Below are 23445 nucleotides of genomic sequence, written 5' to 3'. Positions count from 1 at the left end.
TTCGGCAGAAAGGTAAGGGGTCTGGAGATCACCAGTAAGATGTCGTCAGCATACAGTGCAATCTTGTGGGATTTTGAATCTATAGTAATCCCTGAGATATCCGGGTTGTTACGGATCTGCGCCGCTAGAGGTTCCATACACAGGGCGAATAAAAGGGGAGATAATGGGCACCCCTGACGTGTGCCACTTTTGATTTGGAATGTGTTTGATGGGAAGCCCTGGTGTATGACCCTAGCAGCGGGGCCAGAGTACAACGCCATTATTGCGCCACTCACCTTATCCCCAAAGCCAAATGCTCCAAGCGTCTGTTGTAGGTAAGGCCAGTCAATCCTGTCAAAAGCTTTTTCTGCATCCAGACTTAACATCATAGCTTGTATTTTCTTATTATTGGCTATCTCTAGCAGATCAATAATTCGTTGGGTGTTGTCCGCTGCTTGTCTACCTTTAATAAAGCCGACTTGATCTGGATGTATAAGTCTGGGCAGGATGTGGCTCAATCTATTGGCTATTAGTTTGGCGTATATTTTAACGTCAGTATTAATGAGGGAGATTGGGTGATAACTTTTGCAATCTTGCGGATCTTTTCCATCTTTATAAATCACTGAAATAGACGCCTGGAGCATCCGCTCCGGAAACGGGGCTCCCGCCAAAACAGCGTTAAACATTCGGAGCAGCCATGGGGCCAGGTTCTTAATGAACTTCTTTTAATACAGCCCTGTATAGCCATCTGGGCCCGGGGCCTTTGAAGGCTTGAGGTCACTGATGACCTGGGACAGTTCCTCTAATGTGATCTCTGCTCCCAATACCTCTCCTGTCCAATTCGGTCAGCCCCGTCAGATTGGCGCTCGCCAGAAAATCTTCTGCGGCCCTTGCGGTTTTGGCATTATGTACCACTTTCTCTCCATCATATAGATTTTCATAAAATGATTTAAATTCTTCCACTATGTTTTTCGGATTGGATGTAGAGGCTCCAGTTTTTAAGCGGATCGCCTGTATGTTATAATTTGATTGTTTGGCCTGTAATTTGCGTGCTAGCAAGGTATCTGCCTATTTGCCTTTTCATAGTATTTCCTTTTTGACCAACTCAAGGATTTGTCTGCCTGCGAGGTCATCAGTAGATTAAGTTCAATTTTGGTATTCTTTATCTCAGCCAATATCTGGGTGTCAGTTCTTTTTTTGTGTCTCGTCGTGAGGGCGTGTAGTTTGCTTTGGAGTGCTACCACTTTGTTGTTTCTCTCTCTCTTTCTGCGAGCTGCTATGCCAATTAGTGTTACCCTTATGGTTGCCTTATGGGCCTCCCAGAGGGTAAAGTATGATTTTACCGAACCATGATTTATACGAAAGAATTGGTTTATTTCCTCACTCACTGCGTCACATATATCTGGGATTTTCAAGAGTGACTCATTAAGTTTCCAGTTTGCGCCAGGTCTATCAAAGAATTTGAGTGCACCGTAGCTCTATTGGTGTATGGTCAGACCATGAAATATCATGGGACCCTGAATAGGAGACCAAGGGGACCAGTCTACTAGAGATGAAGAAATAGTCGATTCTGCTATATGCATCATGGGGGTGGGAATAGAAGGTATAATTTTTGTCTGTGGGGTGCAACTCCCTCCAGATTTCAGTCAACTGATTTTTCTTGAGTCCCGTCTTTAAAGCTTCTAGAGCCCTCCTCTGACCACTCCTGGGTGTGCCTGTCCGATCTAGCTTCGGATTCATCGTAAGATTAAAGTCACCCGCTAGGATAATGTGGCCTTTGGCAACCTGGTGCAGTTTTTTAAAAAAACTCTCTGAAAAAATCGTGGCTTTGCTCACAAGGCGAAGCCAGAGTCACCGGCTGTTCGTGAATAGTTCCAACGACAATCAGGAATCTGCCCTCGCCGTCCCTCCTGAGTGTCTGCAGTGTGAAGGGAACGCTATTGTGGAAGAGAATCCCTACCCCTCGCTTTTTCTCTGCCGCAGACTCTAGGTAGAATTGTGCGTAGTGCTTATCTAGATATTTAGGGGAGCTACTGGTGCTGAAGTGAGTCTCCTGGAGGAGGAGAACGTCCGCTTGTTTTCGTTTGTAATCTATGAATGCGGCTTTCCTTTTTATGGGGCTGTTAAAGCCGTTAACATTATTAGATAAGATATTTAACTCTATTTACATTTCGGTATGTGTATACGGCGCCTCGCTGTGATACTGTATTTGTGTATCTTGACCCTGATTATGTGGGTGAAACCTGCGTGAACACTGAAGATCCCGTATGGAGTGGTCTTCTGTGACCTTCTACTGGGGGGGGCCCCGCGTCCCGAGGAGGGGAAGTGACCTGGGGGGGGGGGGGGGAGAGGTGGTAGGGAGGGAACGTGGAAACGTATAAAACGAAAAGAGCCGTGTCTGGGATGAGCCAGAGCCGGCTCTTCTGTCCTACGGACTGGACAGCTGCCTGGCACCGATGGAATGGGCTACCAGGCATTCTTAGTTCTGTCCTCTGTAGGGTTGAGCGGTTCCCATGAACTAACTCCATGAGACACCTCTTGAGGCGCCGACGAATTACCAGGGTAGTTCACACCGGCAATTTTGGCGTAAGATAGATAGTGGCACAGTGTGGGTGTAGTGCACCATGTTATACGTAGGTAACTTTGAATTAACTTAGCTTTAGCTGAGCAGCTGCGGCTGGACGCCCGGAGACCTCCCACCGATCGGGCGTTTTTTCCCGTATCTGTCGCCGCACCTCCCTCTTCCGTGCTACATTCTCCATCCCATACCTCATCCGGACCCGCCGGTGAGGGTAGGACCGAGTCAGGGTCTATGCCGCTGCTGGGTAAAGGTGTGCGAGAGCCGGACCCCATCGTGAGTATCTCCGAGCTCCCAGTCCCGCCGCTTGCTGAGGAGGCATAAAAGAAAAAAGAAAACGTAAGATATAACTTCTCTTTTTTGGGCACTCGACGATGCTCCCCTGGAACTTCATCCTCAGTCTTATCCGGGAGCAGATGCTCCAGCCACCTTTGCACAAAGTCCTCGGGGTCATTGATGGTTTCTGGGACCCCTCTTATGCGTATATTGTTCCTGCGGTCCCGGTTCTCGTTATCTTCTTGTTTATCAGAAATCTCACGGACCTTTTCCTCCAGTTGGGAGACTGCTTTATTGGTTTGCTGTAGGGCCCTTGTGTTAGCATCCATTTTTGTTTCCAGGGTCCCGGTCCACTCGCCCACCCCATCCAGGTCCTTTCTTAGGTCCCACAGTTCCCTGCAGAAGAAATGCTTAATTTCCCCGCAGAATTCGCGGAGATATTTTCTTCTGACCAGTTCCTGGTCGTCCGCTTGCGGGGCCAGTCTCTCACTATCTGACTCCGATTGCATGGTGGGTGTAGGTGAGACGGAGCCTCCTGTTACTGCCGGGGTGCTTTTGTTAAAATATGCCTTGACCGAGGGGTCCTTTTGTTTGGACTTCGCCCTGGTTGGCATCCCTCGGTGTTCCAACGGGTGTATCTGCCTAAGGGAGGGTGTCGTATTGATTTTTAGTGCCGCTTTTATTCTAAATTCATGCCGGTGTAAAGGGAGCTAGAAACCTATGCTTCCATTCACCCTGGCTCGCGCATGCGCCTCACAAGTGTAATTTTTGTGTGTGTGTGAGTGGTTTCTTTACTTGGACTTGCACACCAAAAATCAGGGTGCTAGCTGTCTCCGTTCACGAGTTAGCCCACTTAATTGAAAGGCGCTTTGGTGAGATACCAAGTTTACCTAGTTCTCACGTCAATTGACCGACTTCCCACGGCAATAGACTTTCCTCCTTTCGAGTTACGCGAGCTAACAAGGTACGGATACATTCTGTCGGAAAACCACTTCAAATCTAACCGCCAGCTACTTATTCAATTGAACTTGCGGTTACGAGGTTGAGTGTTTGAAAATGGATACCTATGCTTCAAACACACCTCCCGTATACAGCCATGCCTTCTCAATCAGCGCTGGCTTCAGCGCTCACAATGCCATCTTGTGCCTGAAAACATTATAACACACTTTGTATGTAATTCTATTATGGCAGGCAGGTAATAGGCTGTAACATGGTGGTAAGAAGGCTGGGACAGGGGCAAATACATCAGTGTCATGCATATACTTTTAACCCCTTCATTCCCAATGCGAGTTGGGGTTAATCAGCCGGGTATAATACCTTTATTAAGGGCCTGGTTAACCCCCCCCCCCCCCCATCGCCACACACAGACACACACAAACAGACACACACAAACAGACACACACAAACAGACACACACAAACAGACACACACAAACAGACACACACAAACAGACACACACAAACAGACACACACAAACAGACACACACAAACAGACACACACAAACAGACACACACACACAGACACACACACACAGACACACACACACAGACACACACACACAGACACACACACACAGACACACACACACAGACACACACACACAGACACACACAGACACACACACACACACAGACACACACACACACAGACACACACACACACAGACACACACACACACAGACACACACACACACACACACACACACACACACACACACACACACACAAACACAGACACACACACAAACACACAAACACAGACACCTACACACAAACACAGACACCTACACACACACAGACACCTACACACACACAGACACCTACACACACACAGACACCTACACACACACAGACACCTACACACACACAGACACCTACACACACACAGACACCTACACACACACAGACACCTACACACACACAGACACCTACACACACACAGACACCTACACACACACAGACACCTACACACACACAGACACCTACACACACACCTACACCTACACAGACACCTACACACACACAGACACCTACAGACACCTACACACACACAGACACCTACACACACACAGACACCTACACACACACAGACACCTACACACACAGACACAGACACCTACACACACAGACACCTACACACACAGACACAGACACAAACCCAGATACAGACACAAACCCAGATACAGACACAAACCCAGATACCCACACACAAACCCAGATACATACACAGACACAAACCCAGATACATACACAGACACAAACCCAGATACATACACAGACACAAACCCAGATACATACACAGACACAAACCCAGATACATACACAGACACAAACCCAGATACATACACAGACACAAACCCAGATACATACACAGACACAAACCCAGATACATACACAGACACAAACCCAGATACATACACAGACACAAACCCAGATACATACACAGACACAAACCCAGATACATACACAGACACAAACCCAGATACATACACAGACACAAACCCAGATACATACACAGACACAAACCCAGATACATACACAGACACAAACCCAGATACATACACAGACACAAACCCAGATACATACACAGACACAAACCCAGATACATACACAGACACAAACCCAGATACATACACAGACACAAACCCAGATACATACACAGACACAAACCCAGATACATAGAGGAACCGGGAGCAGCTATGGAGAGCTCTGCAGCACCACCTGCTGCCCAGAAGCTGCAGTGGTTAAGCAGCCAGACAGCCCTTCCCTCCTCCCTCCTACTGGCTACAGCTGTTCTATGTTCAGCTGAGCACGGCTGACATCCTCCTCTGATCTCCTCCTACCCGCCCACACCGGCACCGGCTCATTATTAACCGTGACAGTCCCTGCTAAGCAGAGACATTTTCACAAATTTTGATGCACCTGGAGATGCAGGGGGAGACACTGAAGATACACCCCACCCCACAAACCTCCCCACCGCGGCCGGGAGCGCCGGGGTGGCGCCAGCAGGTACCACCATCATTTCCCCCGCGGCCGGGCCAGGAAGCCGGGAGCGTGAGCAGGTATCATCACCCCCCCCCCCTGCTTTTTCCTCTGCCCTGCTGCGAAGGGGGGGGACACACAACAACAACAAACTGACACACACACTGACTGACACACACACACTGACTGGCACACACACATACACTGACTGACGCACACACACACACTGACTGACGCGCGCACACACCCTGACTAATGCGCGCACACACCCTGACTGACGCACACACACACACTGACTGACGCACACATACACTGACTGCCTGCCACGCGCGCACACACACACTGACTGGCTGACACACACTGTGTAGTAGAAGTTCCAGGGGAGCGTCGCCGTATGCACATAAAAAGAAAAAAACAGTGGATAGTGTAATATTGCAAAAAACAGTTAATAAAAGTGATTTTACAAGTTCCTACTCACAAAAGTAGCAGGAACACAAGCATGTGAGTCAATAATATTATTGACTCACATGCTTGTGTTCCTGCTACTTTTGTGAGTAGGAACTTGTAAAATCACTTTTATTAACTGTTTTTTGCAATATTACACTATCCGCTGTTTTTTTCTTTTTATGTGCATACGGCGACGCTCCCCTGGAACTTCTACTACACAATTTCTGCAAGACTTCTGGAACAGTCTTTTGTCGGGGTCGAGTGATAAGTTGTTTTTGCCTTAATTTCACTGTTATTTAACACTATTCACTGTTTATTATTTGTATTTGATATCACTGCACATTTTTTGCATAAGATTTTATTTTCACTGTCTGTGGTGCAGTAGAGCGCCATCTAGTGTTTTTTTACATTATCTGGCTGACACACACTGCCTGACGCACACACACACTGAATGACGCGCGCACACACACAACTCCTGACTGATGCACACACCCCCTGACTGATGCACGCACACACCCCCTGACTGACGCACGCACACACCCTGACTGACGCACGCGCACACACCCTGACTGACGCACGCGCACACCCTGACTGACGCACGCACACACCCTGACTGACGCACGCACACACCCTGACTGACGCACGCGCACACACACTGATTGATGCACACACACACCCTGACTGACGCACGCACATACACCCTGACTGACGCACGCACACACACCCTTACTGACGCACACACACACACACTGACTGACGCACGCACACTGTGTGTGTGCGTGCGTCAGTCACACTGACTGACGCACACACACACTGACTGACGCACGCACGCACGCACACACACACACACACTGACTGATGCACACACACTGACTGACGTGCACACACACACACTGATACACACACACACACACTGACTGACACACACTGACTGCCTGACACGTGCACACACACCCTGACTGACGCGCACACACACACACTGACGCACAAATACACTGACTGGCTGACACACACTGCCTGACGCGCGCACACACTGACTGACAGTGCGTGCGCGCGTCAGTCAGTGTGCGTGCGCGCGTCAGTCAGTGTGTGTGTGTGTGTGTGTGTGTGTGCGTCAGTCAGTCTGTGTGTTTGTGTGTGTGTATTTGTGTGTTTGTGCGTCAGACTGACTGACGCATGCACACACACACAGAGACAGACTGACTGACGCACACACAATGACACACACACACACACTGCATGAAGCTGTAAAGGGGTGGGAACTGAGCTGTAAAGGAGGGAGGGGGGGGGGACTGGATTGATGTGAACGGGGGACAAACAGAGAGGGAGGGGAGAGGAGAGAGAGAGAGGAGCGGGAACATTACATCCTGGGCAACGCCGTGTCTCTCAGCTAGTATATATATATATACAGTGTTCGACAAATCACCCAAAAATCTACTCGCCCAACCAAAAAATCACCTAGTCCCGCCCCCAACTCCGCCCCCTAGTCCCACCCCCAACTCCGCCCCTAGTCCCACCCCCAACTCCGCCCCTAGTCCCGCCCCCAACCCCGCTTTAAAATAAAATATATAAATAAAATACATTTAATAAATTCCTAGTCAGAACAACATTCGTTTTTGACATAAATGTATTTATTGTATTACATTATACTACAATTAGTCGTGTGTGTGTGTGTGTCAATGTCGGATCTAGAAATAAAAGTCAGATGTGAATGACTAGTTTCCTGAACCCCTTAACCAGTGTCTGGACGTCAGCGCTTCACAGAGAGAGACAGAGAGAGACAGACAGACAGACACCCACACACACACAGAGAGCGGCACACCCACACAGAGAGAAAGAGAGAGAATGAGAGACACACACAGTGAGAGAATGAGAGACAAAGAGAGAGTGCGACAGAGAGAGGGAGACAGAGAGAGGGAGAGGGTGACAGAGAGAGGGAGAGGGTGACAGAGAGAGGGAGAGGGTGACAGAGAGAGGGAGAGGGTGACAGAGAGAGGGAGAGGGTGACAGAGAGAGGGAGAGGGCGACAGGGAGAGGGCGACACAGGGAGAGGGTGGGTGACACAAGGAGAGGGTGGGTGACACAGGGAGAGGGAGAGGGTGACACAGGGACAGGGAGAGGGTGACACAGGGACAGGGAGAGGGTGACACGGAGAGGGAGGGTGACAGGGAGAGGGAGGGTGACACAGGGAGAGGGAGAGAGGGTGACACAGGGAGAGGGAGAGGGTGACACAGGGAGAGGGAGAGGGTGACACAGGGAGAGGGTGACAGGGAGAGGGAGGGTGACACGGAGAGGGTGACACAGGGAGAGGGAGAGAGGGAGACACAGGGAGGGAGGGAGAGGGTGACACAGGGAGAGGGAGGGTGACACAGGGAGAGGGAGGGTGACACGGAGAGGGTGACACAGGGAGAGGGTGTCACAGGGAGAGGGTGTCACAGGGAGAGGGTGACACAGGGAGAGGGTGACACAGGGAGAGGGTGACACAGGGAGAGGGTGACACAGGGAGAGGGTGACACAGGGAGAGGGAGAGGGTGGGTGACACAGGGAGGGGGAGGGTGACACAGGGAGAGGGAGGGTGACACAGGGAGAGGGAGGGTGACACAGGGAGAGGGAGGGTGACACAGGGAGAGGGAGGGTGACACAGGGAGAGGGAGGGTGACACAGGGAGAGGGAGGGTGACACAGGGAGAGGGAGGGTGACACAGGGACAGGGAGGGTGACAGGGACAGGGAGGGTGACAGGGACAGGGAGGGTGACAGGGACAGGGAGGGTGACACGGAGAGGGAGAGGTTGACACAGAGACAGGGAGAGGGTGACACAAGGAGAGGGTGACACAGGGATAGGGTGACACGGAGAGGGAGAGAGAGGGTGACACAGGGAGAGGGAGAGAGAGGGTGACACAGGGAGAGGGAGAGGGTGACACAGGGAGAGGGAGAGGGTGACACAGGGAGAGGGAGAGGGTGACACAGGGAGAGGGTGACACAGGGAGAGGGTGACACAGGGAGGGAGAGGGTGACACAGGGAGAGGGTGACACAGGGAGAGGGAGGGTGATACGGAGAGGGTGACACGGAGGGGGTGACACAGGGAGAGGGTGACACAGGGAGAGGGTGACACATGGAGAGGGTGACACAGGGAGAGGGAGAGGGTGACACAGGGAGAGGGAGGGAGAGAGAGGGTGACACAGGGAGAGGGAGACACAGGGGAGAGGGAGAGGGTGACACAGGGAGAGGGTGACACAGGGAGAGGGAGAGGGTGACACAGGGAGAGAGTGACACAGGGAGAGGGAGAGAGGGTGACACACTCACAGACACAGACACCCACTCTCACTCAGACAAACTCACACACACACACAGTCTGTCACTCACACACACAAACACTCACCCGCAAGGCAGGGGGTCGCACATGGCAGCGGGGGCCTCCGCACGGCAGGAGGGTCGCACATGGCAGCGGGGGCCTCCGCACGGCAGGAGGGCCTCTGCAAGGCAGGGGGGTCGCACATGGCAGCGGGGGCCTCCGCACGGCAGGAGGGCCTCTGCAAGGGGCCGCGCCCCCTCCAGAGGGGGACGCCGACACCGCAGTATCCTGCTTAGACTGAGCAGGGTGAGGCTCCGGTGAGGGGATTTCCCCTGCTTAGAGCAGGGATAGGCTCCGGTGAGGGGATTTCCCCTGCTTAGAGCAGGGAGAGGCTCCGGTGAGGGGATTTCCCCTGCTTAGAGCAGGGAGAGGCACGCGTGGGGTGAGGGGGGGGCACGGAGGCCGGGAGAGATTGGGGTGAGGGGGGGGGGGGGTGGATGGCCCGATGGGAGGGGGTGGTGGATGGCCCGATGGGAGGGGGGGCGGATGGCCCGATGGGAGGTTGGGGGGGGGGCGGATGGCCCGATTAGGGGGCGGATGGCCCGATGGGAGGGAGGGGGGGGCGGATGGCCCGATGGAAGGGAGGGGGGGGGGCGGATGGCCCGATGGGAGGGAGGGGGGGGGGCGGATGGTCCGATGGGAGGGGGGGGGGGGGGGCGGATGGCCCGATGGGAGGGAGGGGGGGTGACAGATGGCCCTGCAGGGGCCTGAGGCAGACAGGCGTGGAAGGGGCTGGCTGCCGGAAGGGGGAGGAGGGGATGAGCTGAGGAGGGGAAGTTGCTGAGAGGCGGGGGAGGAGCGAAGGCAGTGATCAGAGAGCTGGCTTTTTTTCTTTTTCTCCAGCGCGAGAAATACACGTGTGCTGCTTGTGCCAATATTTACTCGCCCGGGGGTTAAATCCACCCGCCCCGGGCGAGTAAATGTATACAATTGTCGAACACTGTATATATATATATATATATATATATATATATATATATATATATATATATATATATATATATATATATATATATATATATATATATATATATATATATATATATATATATATATATATATATATATATATATATGCCTCGCTGACATTGAAGGTGTAGGGACAATCTAAATGAGAACACCTTTGTTCCATTAACCCAGTGTTATCATTTACTATCATGTTCTTCTTCTGAATTGCTTGTGTTTGTGCAGTCATCTGCCATGCACAAAGGTTGTGTCTGTCATGCTAAGAGCACTGCAATATATTTTGTAATTGTTGTTGGGCTGCAGTCATACTCTCTTTATGCTTCTCATTCATATAGCGTCCAAGTGCAAACTCTTTCAGTCTTTCTGCTTTTCTTCCAGTCTGAAGAGGAACCTGTGGATGGAGAGAAAGAAGCAGATGCTTTAAAGAACAGTACAGACTGGGTGTCTGACTGGTCAAGTAGACCTGAAAATATACCCCCAAAGTAAGTTCTGCAGTCCTGTGGTCCTGGTGGTGCCGGGTAACATATGACCTAAGTGCACGATATGCCTATTTTAATCTGAATTGATGTACGCAGATATCTTACCTTTTTTATATATTAATAATATTGAACTTACTTCACCATATGCGTCTGCACTTTTGTTTTTTGTGTTTCAGTATCAGGGGTGTTGAGTCACTCCCTTTATCTACAGCTGCAGACCTTAACTTGCTAGTACAAAGGTTGTTGTGTTTTATATATATATCACAGAAGTGTTCATTTGGGAATATTTCCTTTCACAATAGAGGTTTTTAGTTGCGCACTTTAAATTAGTTTTTTTGTCACGTCAATAAATGATAGTACTGTGGCTGCAGATGTCCCAATTCCTTAATAGTAAACTGGTATGGAGTTACACTTGTAATCACGATTAATACCGGTCCTCCCGCCTCCTGCCTCGGCGTACCACCCAGAATGGGTGTCTAGCGTCCCTCCTCGGCGTCCGTCCGATCGTGGTAGCACAGTCATAGAGAAAATGATCAGCAGTCACGCCGCTCCTGACCCTGATCAAAACTCACCAGTAAAGAAAGTGTAAAAATTATTTATTGATCTACATAAAACTGATACAATCCACAGACAAAAAAAGAGAACCTCCTCTCACGCGTTTCAACCGAGTTGGTCTTTCTTAGGGAGGTTAATGTATGACTAAGAAAGTGGTGTAGGAAGGAGGGTTTTGGGTTTGTAGAGCACTGGGACTCCTTTTCTGAGAGGTCCCGTCTATATTCTAGGGGCGGATTGCACCTCAATGAAGAGGGATCTTCTGTGCTAGGGGGGAGAATGTTAAAAAGGTTGGAGGAGATTTTAAACTAGGATGGAGGGGGGAGGAGAATGAAAATATAACAAACTAAATAGAATAGATGAGAATACAAGGTGGTATGGAGGTAGAATGGGGGTAAGTGCTATTTCGACAAGCAGCGAAACACTCATAGTAAATACAGATAATACTAGAAAGCTTCTAAAGACTAAACCAAGTTGGCGCAGAAAAAAAGAAACAAATAAGATAATCGTACAGGTTGAAAAAAAAAAAACTGAAATGCATGCTTGCTAATGCAAGAAGCCTGACAGGTAAAATGGGGGAGCTTGAATTAATAGCTGCAAGGGAGCAGTATGATATCATAGGCATTACTGAAACATGGTGGGATGAAGCTCATGACTGGGCAGTTAATTTAGAGGGTTATTCCCTTTTTCAGAAGGATCGAACAAAGAGAAGAGGAGGTGGAGTATGTTTATATGTTTAACCGGATCTAAAACCTGTTATAAGGGAAGATGTTTATGAAGGGAATGATGAAAATGTAGAGACCTTGTGGATAGAAATTAGCAGTGGAGGTAAAAGTATAAAGAAAATGTTTGTAGGGATATGCTATAAACCACCAAATATCTGTGTATTGAGGAAGCTAAAATACTTTTGCAAATGGAGAAGACATCAAACTAGGTCATGTTTGCATAATGGGTGATTTTAATTATCCAGACATAGTCTTGGGCAATGAGATTTGGCATTACAACAAAAGGAAACAGGTTTTTGGGGGTGCCTAAAGACAATCATATGACCCAAATTATTGAGGAACCAACCAGGAGAGGGGCAATACTGGATTTGGTAATATCAAACAATGTAGAAGTAATGACAAATATTCAAGTCCTGGAACATTTGGGTAACAGCGATCATAACATGGTCTCATTTGAAATAAATTATCAAAAAACAGATTACTTGGGTTCAACAAAGACCTTAAACTTTAGAAAGGCAGATTTTAATAAACTGAGGACTAATCTACAAGTAATACATTGGTATGATGCATTTGCAGGGAAAAATGTAGAAGATAAATGGTCAGTCTTTAAAACAGTGTTAGAAACGCAAACTCCCTTGGGTAATAAGTATAAAAGAAATAAGACAAAACCAATGTGGCTAAATAAACAGGTAGGGGAGGAAATGGAAAAGAAGAGGTAGGCGTTTAGATTCTTTAAGTCAGAAGGGACAGAGACATCGTATCAGAATTATAAGGAATGTAACAAAAATTGCAAAAGGGCAATCAAATTAGCAAAAATGGATAATGAAAAAAGGATTGCAATAGAAAGTAAGATCAACCCTAAAAAGTTATTTAAATACTTTAATAACAAAAAAAAATTAGAAAAGAAAATATAGGACCTTTTCAGTGTGAGATGGGCAGGCAGATTATTGGAGATAAGGAAAAAGCAGAGGTATTAAACAAATTATTTGCCTCTGTGTTTACCAGGGAAGCATCAATTTTAATAGTAGTGCCGCAGGAGGAAGCCACAACCTCCATATTAATGAGCAATTGGTTAACTGAGAAAGACGTTCATAGGCAGCTTGAAAAAAAATAAAGTAAACAAGGTACCTGTCCCCAATGGCATACATCCAAGAGTTCTCAAGGAGTTAAGTTCAGTAATAGCCAAACCATTATAGTTAATATTCAAGGACTCCATTTCCACAGGCTCAGTACCACAAGATTGGCATAAAGCAGATGTGGTGCCTATATTTAAAAAGGGAGCTAGATCACAACCGGGGAATTACAGACCTGTAAGTCTGACTTCAATTGTGGGAAAACTACTTGAAGGTTTACAGCAACAGTTCAAGCAATATCCTACATGTGTTTTTTTTTTTTTTTTTATTAATTTTAAAATCTGTTCTGTACTATGAGAAAATATTTTTAAAAAAAATGTTTTAAAAACATTTTTAATGTTTTTAATGTAGGAAGCATTTCCAAAGTGACAGCCCCGTTCCCCTTCTGATAGGCTCTTGCTCTTGAGACCCGCCCTCTCTCTAGCAGTGAACCATTTGTATCTTGTAACTGCCTAGTCAATCATATTCTAGGAACTACATTGCCCAAAATGCTGTGCAAGAACTGAATTAAATATCCCTGACCAAGCGATTGATTACAGGAGAACAGATCTATCTGTAACTTAGCTAATCACTTGTCAGTGTGCAGATTGTATTGATGCACATATTGAATGGAATATATATATATATATTATTTTTAAATGGCAATTTGAACTGCAGCTGTAATAAGGGATAATATTCAGGAATACCTAATGGAAAACAAAATTATTAGTAATAGTCAGCATGGATTTATGAAGGATAGATCTTGCCAAACTAACCTTATTTGTTTCTTTGAGGAGGTAAGTAGGAATTTAGACTAGGGTAATGCAATTGATGTGGTCTACTTAGATTTTGCAAAGGCTTTTGATATGGTTCCACACAAGAGGTTGGTGTACAAAATAAAGAAAATTGGACTCTGTGACAATATATGCACCTGGATTGAAAACTGGTTGAAGGACAAACAAAAGAGGGTTGTCATAAATGGAACTTTTTCAGGTTGGGTTAGGGTCGTGAGTGGAGTAACTCAGGGATCGGTACTGGGACCCCTGCTTTTTAACTTGTTTATTAATGACCTTGAGGTTGGCTTTGAGAGCAAAGTCTTCATCTTTGCTGATGATACTAAATTGTGTAAGGTAGTAGAATCAGAGCAGGATGTAATTTCTCTCCATAAGGACTTGGAGAGACTGGAAACTTGGGCAGGTAAATGGCAGATGAGGTTTAATACAGATAAATGTAAGTTTTTGCATTTGGGAAGAATAAACAGGCGACTTACAAATTAAATGGGGATAAATTGGGGGAATCCTTGATTGAGAAGGATTTAGGAGTGCTTGAAGATGGCAGGCTTAGCAATAGTGCCCAAAGTAATGCAGTAGCTGCAAAGGCAAACAAGATCTTATCTTGCATTAAATGGGCAATGGATGGAAGGGATGTAAACATAATTATGCCCCTATTCAGAGCATTAGTAAGACCACACCTTGAATATAGAGTACAATTTTGGGCACCACTCCCTAGAAAAGACACTATGGAACTAGAGAGAGTGCAGAGAAGAGCCACCAAATTAATAAAGGGGATGGACAATCTAACTTATTAGGAGAGGTTAGCTAATTTAGATTTATTTACATTAGAAAAGGGGCATCTAAAAGGGGATATGATAAGTATATACACTTATATTTGGGGACAGTACAAGGAGCTTTCAAATGAACTATTCATCCCAAGGGCAGTACAAAGGACTCAGGGACATCCCTTTAGTTTGGATGAAAAGAGATTTCACCAGCATCCAAGGAAAGGGTTCTTTTCAGTAAGGGCAGTTAAAATGTGGAATTCATTACCCATGGAGACTGTGATTGCAGATACAATAGATTTGTTCAAAAAAAGTTGGACATCTTTTTATAAAGAAAAGGTATACAGGGATATACCAAATAAGTATAAATGGGAAGGATGTTGATCCAGGGATTAATCCGATTGCCAATTCTTAATCGGGAAGGAATTTATTTTCCCCCTTATGAGATATCATTGGATGATATGACACTGGGGTTTTTTGTTTGCCTTTCTCTGGATCAATAAGTAAGTATCGATATAGGATAAAGTATCTGTTGTCTAAATTTAGCATAGATTGAACTTGATGGACGTATATGTCTTTTTTCAACCTCATCTACTATGTAACTTTGCTGTTATACGTGTTCTTGTTACAATATATACATCTTGTGAGAAATCTAATTGCAAGCACTATAGAGTTAGTGTCACCTTCTTATGGGTGCCTAGTTCTCAGAATTTCAGAAGTGAGGAGGCACCGTCTGTAGAAAGTTTATCTCTGCCCCATGACACACCACTTTCTAAATCTCTCCTATTACTCTTCTATAAGGACACCTTACAATCTATTTGTCTTCCGTAAGGAGTTTCTCTCTCTGTTCTTATACACACCACAGTCTTACTCGCTCCTATTTTTCCCCTCAGGGAGTTTCATTTCCGCCACCCCAAGCAGTCCGTTTCCTTGAGCATGAGGAAGACTGGAGCCATGAAGAAAGGGGGCATTTTCTCTGCAGAGTTCCTGAAAGTTTTCATCCCTTCTCTGTTCATCTCCCACGTGCTGGCTCTGGGGCTTGGGTGAGTGCGGGGCTGCGTTGAACCCAAAACTAACTGCCCCTAACAGGGACACAAACAAGCAAAGCACTTTACTAACCCTTTCAGTGGCGGAGGGGACAGTGACGTATTGCAGTGTAACTGCGATTGTCTGTGTTAGGCCGAGCTCATGGTAGCGGCACGGGCGCACGCTATCGTGTGTGCCAGCGCGCAACTTTTTGCAGCCCCAGCGATGTTTGCACTAGGCTGCAGGAGATTGGGGAGGCGATCGGGGGCATGGCGAACGTGTCACGAGCTGGTTCGCGATCATTGGCTGAACCATCTCACGTGACGCTGGCATCACGCGATTGCAGCCCCAAATCTCAAATTGACTTGTCTCGTCAAAATATAGCAGCATCGACGCGCGCAATGCCGCAGCCACTTGAGGAACTGCAATAGCAAATCAGGTAAGAGTCCCGAAAGTGCGCACGCAGCAACGCCCCCACCCTGAGCGCGGCCTTAGATTGTCTCGCGCTGCATATTTGCCTGTGTCACTGCTATATATGTATGTCTTTATTTATATAGCACCATTAATGTACATAGCGCTTCACTGCAGTAATACACGTGACAATCCATATAAATAACAAATAATATAAATAACACATAAAGGGGAGAAGTGTTCCAGACATAAAAGTAACATTTAGGAAAAGGAATCCCTGCTCCAAAGAGCTTACAATCTAATAGATTTAAAAAAGAATACAGTGAGGACAGTCATCATATGTGAGACCTAAATAAAATTATGTTAAACGTTTCTTCTGGGTGCGGATTCAGCGCATTTAATTAAGCCAAGCTTGCCGAACAGGAGGTTGCGGCCTCTTTATATAGGTCTGTCAGCTCAGGTCCCCTTGTGGCAGCACAGTTACAGCTGCTATATCGGGTCCTGTGAAACTTAGATCCCTTTTGTTTTTGTTATAATCCCGAGTCTAGACAAGTGTGACATTTATTCTCAGTCAGTTTATAAATGTGTTATTCCACTGAACTGCAAGGCCATGAATCAAATAATTAATCATTACAAGTTTTTAATCTGAATGACAATCCCACAACATCTCGGAGTTCAGAGATCTGAGCCTGTTTTCACTTGATCTATTCTAACACTCTGTAGTTCAATACCCATAGCCATGGAAAAGAGATCTTACAAGTGGGTAAAAAAGCAGGTTTGCCATCAGTTGTAATAGGTGCCAGACAGAAACGAAAGGAGAAGCCAGCACTCAAAGAAGAAGTTTCTGTTTGTCAAGCAACAACATGTATAAAAACTTTAAGGTCCATGTGGTCTTTGAACAGGTAGGTGTGCCTACAGATCGTTTTAGTTCTGCTCTTCTCCTTACGTTTCTGTTCCAAGGCCCATACAGTAACCTCCAGAGCAGCTTCTGAGTCTCATGCACAATATCATGTTTTTTTTTAACTGAGAGCTACTTGACTTTTTTAAAGCAGCAATCTAAGCTGCCATTTTTTTTTTCAATTTTATTTTTTCCCCTTTTTAATATGTGTATCAATACAATCCACACAATGATAAGTAAATAGCTAAGTTGCCAATCGATCCGTTCTCCTCCTGTGATCGATCGGCAAAGATTTGGCTCGGTGTTCACTAAATAGCTGTCAGTGCAGCAGAATAGGGCCAAAGATGCAAAGTTCTGTGGGGAAGATCATGTGACCAGACAGTCAATTGAACTTGTGCCCTGCTAGAGAGAGGGCAGGGCTCAAATAGGGGTGTGCCAGATCTACAAGTAAAGATCTGTTTTATTTAAAAAAAAAAAAAAAAACACACTTGCAGGATATTGCTTGGTCTGTAGCTTTGAATTTAGCATAATACTTTACAAAGCTTGGTGACAATTTTACAGACATTGTAATGTTTACAGTTTAATTCTCAAATGGCAGCAGCAGCTGTACATGAGTTCTGTGTATAGTGTGTGAACATATTGCATTCTCGATGTAAAAATCAGAGCAGAAACATTGAAGTATTTTGTAACAAGTGTCTAACACATTCTACCCGTCTTCATATAATTGTTACAATTATATTTGAGTGTATCATTTTCTTTCTGTAGAGTCAACACTATTTACAAAATTACAACATGGAAAATAAAACAATGGGGATAAGAGCAGCATGTAAATGAGAACAAGGCAAAGGAAGATCCTGCCTCGAGAAAATTACAATCACAGTATTTTTAGTCCTCTTGTCTTTGTACTTTAACCCCTTCACTGCTGCAGAATTCTGCTTTGAGTTTTTTGTTCTTTGTTAAAAACAAACCTTTTCTTTTTGTATTTCAGTATCTATATTGGTAAAAGACTGACGATGCCATCTGCCAGTTCCTATTGAGCGAGAATGGACTGGAGACAAACACGTAACCCTGTGAAGGTGTGTTACTGTCACATTTGTGCATTTGAACTTTGCACCATGTTAAGCATGATTCAAAGCACCCCCACTCGTCTCTCAAACCCTGGACACCGCTCAAGTTATCTTGTGGGTTCAGAGAACTGTCCGAGTTACTTCTATTCCTCATCGTGATTAATCCATGTAAACAAGCAGGGAGTAAACATCTCTCGATTATTATATTCAGAGCCACCAGCAAACCTTGTCCTGTATAGAGGAGAAATCCAGATAGGACAGGCAGTGTTCCAGCTCTGGACGGGAGATCCACGCATAGCAGGAGTGGTACACCCATGTCTGTGCTGTAGAACTCTGCCTGTCGGCCCCTGTAACCTCTGGATAGACTGGTGGTTGAGATCCAACGAGACACATCAAATGGAAAACCGCTCACCTAATTTGATATAGCTGAAAATGCTTATATATCCGGTGCATATAGGGATAACATATACAAGATATGCGACAAAAGGAAGGCGATGACAGATAGCTCCCCAAGTACCCTATTTCCTGCACACAGTGTAATAGCATATAATGGTGGGGCTCAGTGGTCCCAATTATAACATTTCAGGTACTCATTAGGCATCAATCACATATAGCCACTGCTCCCATCATTGTGGAAGGACAGACACTACTAAAAGCCATATAATGGCTAGAAAATAATCAATTGTGAGGAGACTTCCGGTGACGTCACCGAGGATGGTCGGATAGAAAGGGAGCTCCCGACACCCTCCTAAGTATATCCACAGAATTAGCACTTTCCACCACCACCGAAAATCTCCCGAAAACCCTCTAAATCAGCCCCTGAAGTGGTGAGAATGCCAGGGAAAGCAAAATGAACCCAGAACCCGGTCACATAACAATGGCCCTGGACGAGCTCAGGTCAGACTTGGGCTGCCTAACCAAGCGCACGGACAAATTGGAGTCTAAAATAGAGGGGATCCTACTGGCCCAATCTAACTCAGATGATGAAGTAGTCGGGCTAGGCCACGCAATTAACGAACTTAAGGACGCCCTGGAGGATCAGGAGAACAGAGAGCGCAGACAAAACCTGCGCATCAGAAATATACCAGAATCTATATCTCCTGACTCCCTCCAGGCCTACTTGCGCAAGACCTTCCTGACCCTGGTTCCGGATCTTACCGAACATGACTTGCAAATGGACCGAGCGCAACGAGCTCTGGGGCCTAAGTCAACTGACCCGAACCGACGTAGAGACGTTCTTGTGAAGCTTCATGTATACTCTACTAAAGAAAAGATCATGTCTGCTAGCAGAGGAGTGGGAGACCTCCGCATTGAAGACAATATAATTCAAATTTTCGGCGACCTCTCCAGGGTCACCATCAGCAGACGGAGATAGATGAAGCCCCTCACTTCCATCCTCGGAGATCGAGGCATCAAATATAGATGGGGCTTCCCCTTCAAGCTGGTGGTCCTCGTGATTGGGCGCTACTTTACCATCTCTAACCCAGAGGAGACACAAGAGTTCCTGAAGGCCCTTGGAGTACATCCTCCACAAAACCGTGAGACGGTCCCGACTAGACCTGACCCTGCGGAGACCCCCCGCACCTCGGTGCGCCTAGCAAACCAGAGACTGCCTTAAGGCCTTGTAGTCTTCCCCCTGTCATGGCTAAAGGCTCTGCTTCCGAGCACAAAAGAGTTAAGCCCTACAACAGACAGCATGCTGTCCCAGCCAGTGCAAGTAGTTACCTGTATTCCTATATTACTCCACAAACTTAGATGATCGTGAACAATCCCTTTACCTGGCTACCCCTCCCCAACTCCCCTCATATACCTCCTGTCCATTTGAAGCCCCACGAACGCTGTAAGAGAACTCACCCATAGGGAGGTCCAGCCCTCTACTTACCTTTTCTCACCCCCTCACTGTGCCAGATGTCAATACTACCATTCCGCTACCCGTGGCTGGATCTGTGGTGGCAGAACCCTGGAGAAATCCCCAGCTACCTGCAACCAATTTACAGCCCATTCCCTCCCCCCCTTTTTCCCAGACCCCTCCCACCCCCACCTGTCTCTCCTCCCCCCCACCCATCCCCCTTCCCCCCCACCCTTCCCCCCCCATCCTCCTGCCTTTTCCCCCTTCCCTCGTCCCTTCTCAACCCCCCCCCCCCCAGATACACCCTGCTCGCAAAAATTGGCCCACCCTCTCCCTCGCCTCCATCACCCCTCAACACTTTAGCCCACCCCATAACTTTCTACCTGGCCCCCTTTCCCGGAGCTCCTTTGAATAACTCACATGATCCCACTCACCTGAGAGGGATCCATGCCTCAACCTACGTCGCTCCCAACGCCGCTCCTCTCCAGGGCTCCTCGATCGTCGACCTACCCCCGACTGACTTCGAGCTTTGGCGAACTGGGATACCCCCTCGGACTTGTGAGCGACCCAGTGACTGACGCTGGTCTTCACAGCACAGAGCCACACGGAGCTAGTGATGGGAGGAAGAAGCCCTGCTAAGGGGGCGATCCGCCTGAACTTTTTGGGCGACGCGCCTCTTCGGAGGCTGCCTCCAAAACAATGGACTGAACAGCAACACTATCCTTCGGGAAACCTACAATGGGAAGGTTGTATGCATCCAGCTCCCCCACTTCCAAATCTCCCCAGCATTTAACCTTCCCCCTCCCCATTGCCTCTCCCCCCCCCCCCTTTTACCTCTCCCTCCCTGGCTTGCTCAAACAAGGGTACAAGGTATCAGCCAATACCCTAAAAAGTGTATATATCAGCACCGAATTGTATATATGTTGTAAGATTGCAAATAGGTTGTTCTACTTCCTTTCTCTTCTCCTCCCTCCATCCCCTCATCCTTCTCCCCACCCCCTCCCTTTCCTCCTTTCTGTTTGTCCCCCCCCCCTCCTGTCCTTTTCTTTACCCTAACCGTAAAAAAGAAAAATGCTTTATTGGACTCACTCTGTATAATTTAGTCATGTGCCCATGACTTCACTGTTTCTGTCTCTGTTCATTTTGTTTTTATTCTATGATTCCAATAAAGTAAAAAAAATTGGAAAAAAAATAAAATAAATAATCAATTGTTTAATGAGAAATGAAAAATAAAATGCAATTCCCGGCGCTAGAAAAAAATGGAATAAAATACCAATCAATAAAGTCCAATAGTTTGTGTGTCAGTCTTTCACAATGGATCACAGTCCCACAACGATTACCAGTGGTGCCTTGATTTTCCTAAAGAAGATGACGAGAACACACAACCATTGCGCAGTATCACAAGGATATTTTAAATCCCTTACCCCAGAAATAAGCCTACTTACAAGATAGCAGACTTGAAAGTTCGGTGGATAGAATCTGGTTCTATCTTGCTCTGTTGGATTAGTTTTTAATATTTTCAATATGGGTATATTTTACTAACAATCTTATGTTAATTATATGTCTTTTGTGGGTATTTCTCGTATATTTATTTTCTTATGGTTAAAATGTGGATTTGCAATATGTTTGTAAATATTATTGTCAGTGTATGACCCTTGTGTATGTTTAAAATTGAAGATACCGCATGCACTGCTAATAAGACCAGAAATCAGCTTAGCCCAGAAAGTAAAGGGTTAAATAGTTAATCATAGAGGTATATAAGGATAGGCATTAGAGTATGGCTCCAAATCCCCTGAGGAAGTAACCGGGTGGTTACGAAACGCGTAGGACGGAGCCAAAGAGATTTCCCATCTGCTACTTGTGACTACACCGGAGAGAAGCAGTGATGTCATTGGGAAGCATCCGAACGCCCGTGGCCACGAGTGGAGAAGGAGGACGCTGATCCAGCGCTGCTTTAGCCGGTCGGGTATATCTCATGTTGCGGACGGCAAATCAGTGTCTTTTTGAAGTGAAACTTCCTTAGTGGCACCTCATTCGTGATGGGGCAAAAAAGAATTGTGGGGACAGAAATGAAACGGATGTGACGTCAGTGCTGGCAGTTGAGGCCGGGCTGTGTTCTGGCTCAGCCCGACCCCAACACTGACATCACACCCGCTCCACAAATCAGATCCGCCGGCGCCGCTCCTAATCGCCCCCCCCCCCCGAGCCCTATCTCCCCCCCACACATCGTGACATATGCGGCGGCAATAGCCGCCGCTCCTAACGGCCGCTGCCATGCCGCGCATGCGCAGTTGTGACGGCGCCGCTGATTCCCCGCCCATTGATATGCTGCGCATGCCCGGTAGTCATGGCGACGCTCGAGACGCCATGACTCTCCTCACAGGGACACTGAAGCCCACACTGCTCCCAGGGGCTCTATGCAGGCACTGATCTCCTGCGGCCTCTCCTCCCGGTGCATGCCCCGGCCGAGGCATAGAACTGCTCCGGTAACGGGGGGGGAGGAGGGGGGTGATGAGTGCGCTGCGTCCGCCACGTCCCCCACAGCACCATCAGAAGCCTCCGAGTCGGCAACAGCTGACGATGACGCGCTTCTCCCTCTCCCCCCACCGACACTGCCTCCATCTCCTCTGTGCTGCGATCTGGTAGGAATGGGGGGGGGGGGCGAGGGGGGCGGACTGCTGAAAGGGTCTGGGTGCAGAGAAAGGATAAGGGTGCTGGGGGGGAGGACAAGTGTGCTGGGGAGAGTCAGGAGAGAGGGGGGCAGGACACACACACACACATACATACACACTGACACATACACACATACTGACTCACATACACACATACACACTGACTGACACACACACACACACTGACACACACCCCCACACACTGACTGACCCCCCCACACACTGACTGACCCCACCCACCCCCCCCACCCACCCCCCCCACACACTGACTCACCCACCCCCCCCCACACACTGACTGACCCACCCACCCCCCCCACACACTGACTGACCCACCCCCCCCCACACACTGACTGACCCACCCACCCCCCCCCCCACACACTGACTGGACACACACTGACTGACCCACCCCCCACACACACACTGACTGACCCACCCCCCCCCACACACTGACTGACCCACCCACACCCCCCCCCACACACTGACTGACCCACCCACCCCCACACACTGACTGAC

General features: G+C 47.5%; 1 protein-coding gene across 5 annotated transcripts in view; it reads left to right on the top strand.

Annotated features, from left to right (window-relative positions):
• The window catches only part of BNIP3L (BCL2 interacting protein 3 like), a 162704-nt gene that overhangs the window by 14240 nt on the left and 125019 nt on the right, over positions 1–23445 (top strand). For 4 of the 5 annotated variants that reach the window (XR_012801802.1, XR_012801801.1, XM_075601562.1 and 1 more), the window contains exons 4-6: positions 10962–11065; positions 15903–16052; positions 18333–18420. Coding sequence is in view for 3 of the 5 variants with exons in the window: in XM_075601562.1 (XP_075457677.1) it covers positions 10962–11065; positions 15903–16052; positions 18333–18381 (303 nt within the window). In the remaining 2 variants the exon portion in view is untranslated. Of the gene's footprint in view, positions 1–10961; positions 11066–15902; positions 16053–18332; positions 18473–23445 lie in introns of those variants that run through there. The other variant, XM_075601565.1, reaches the window with a different exon arrangement.

The sequence above is a fragment of the Ascaphus truei genome, chromosome 5 (assembly GCF_040206685.1).
Source record: "Ascaphus truei isolate aAscTru1 chromosome 5, aAscTru1.hap1, whole genome shotgun sequence".
NCBI classification, from domain to species: domain Eukaryota; kingdom Metazoa; phylum Chordata; class Amphibia; order Anura; family Ascaphidae; genus Ascaphus; species Ascaphus truei.
Note: the sequence above shows the minus strand (reverse complement) of the source record. Positions and strands in the feature narration are given on the sequence as shown.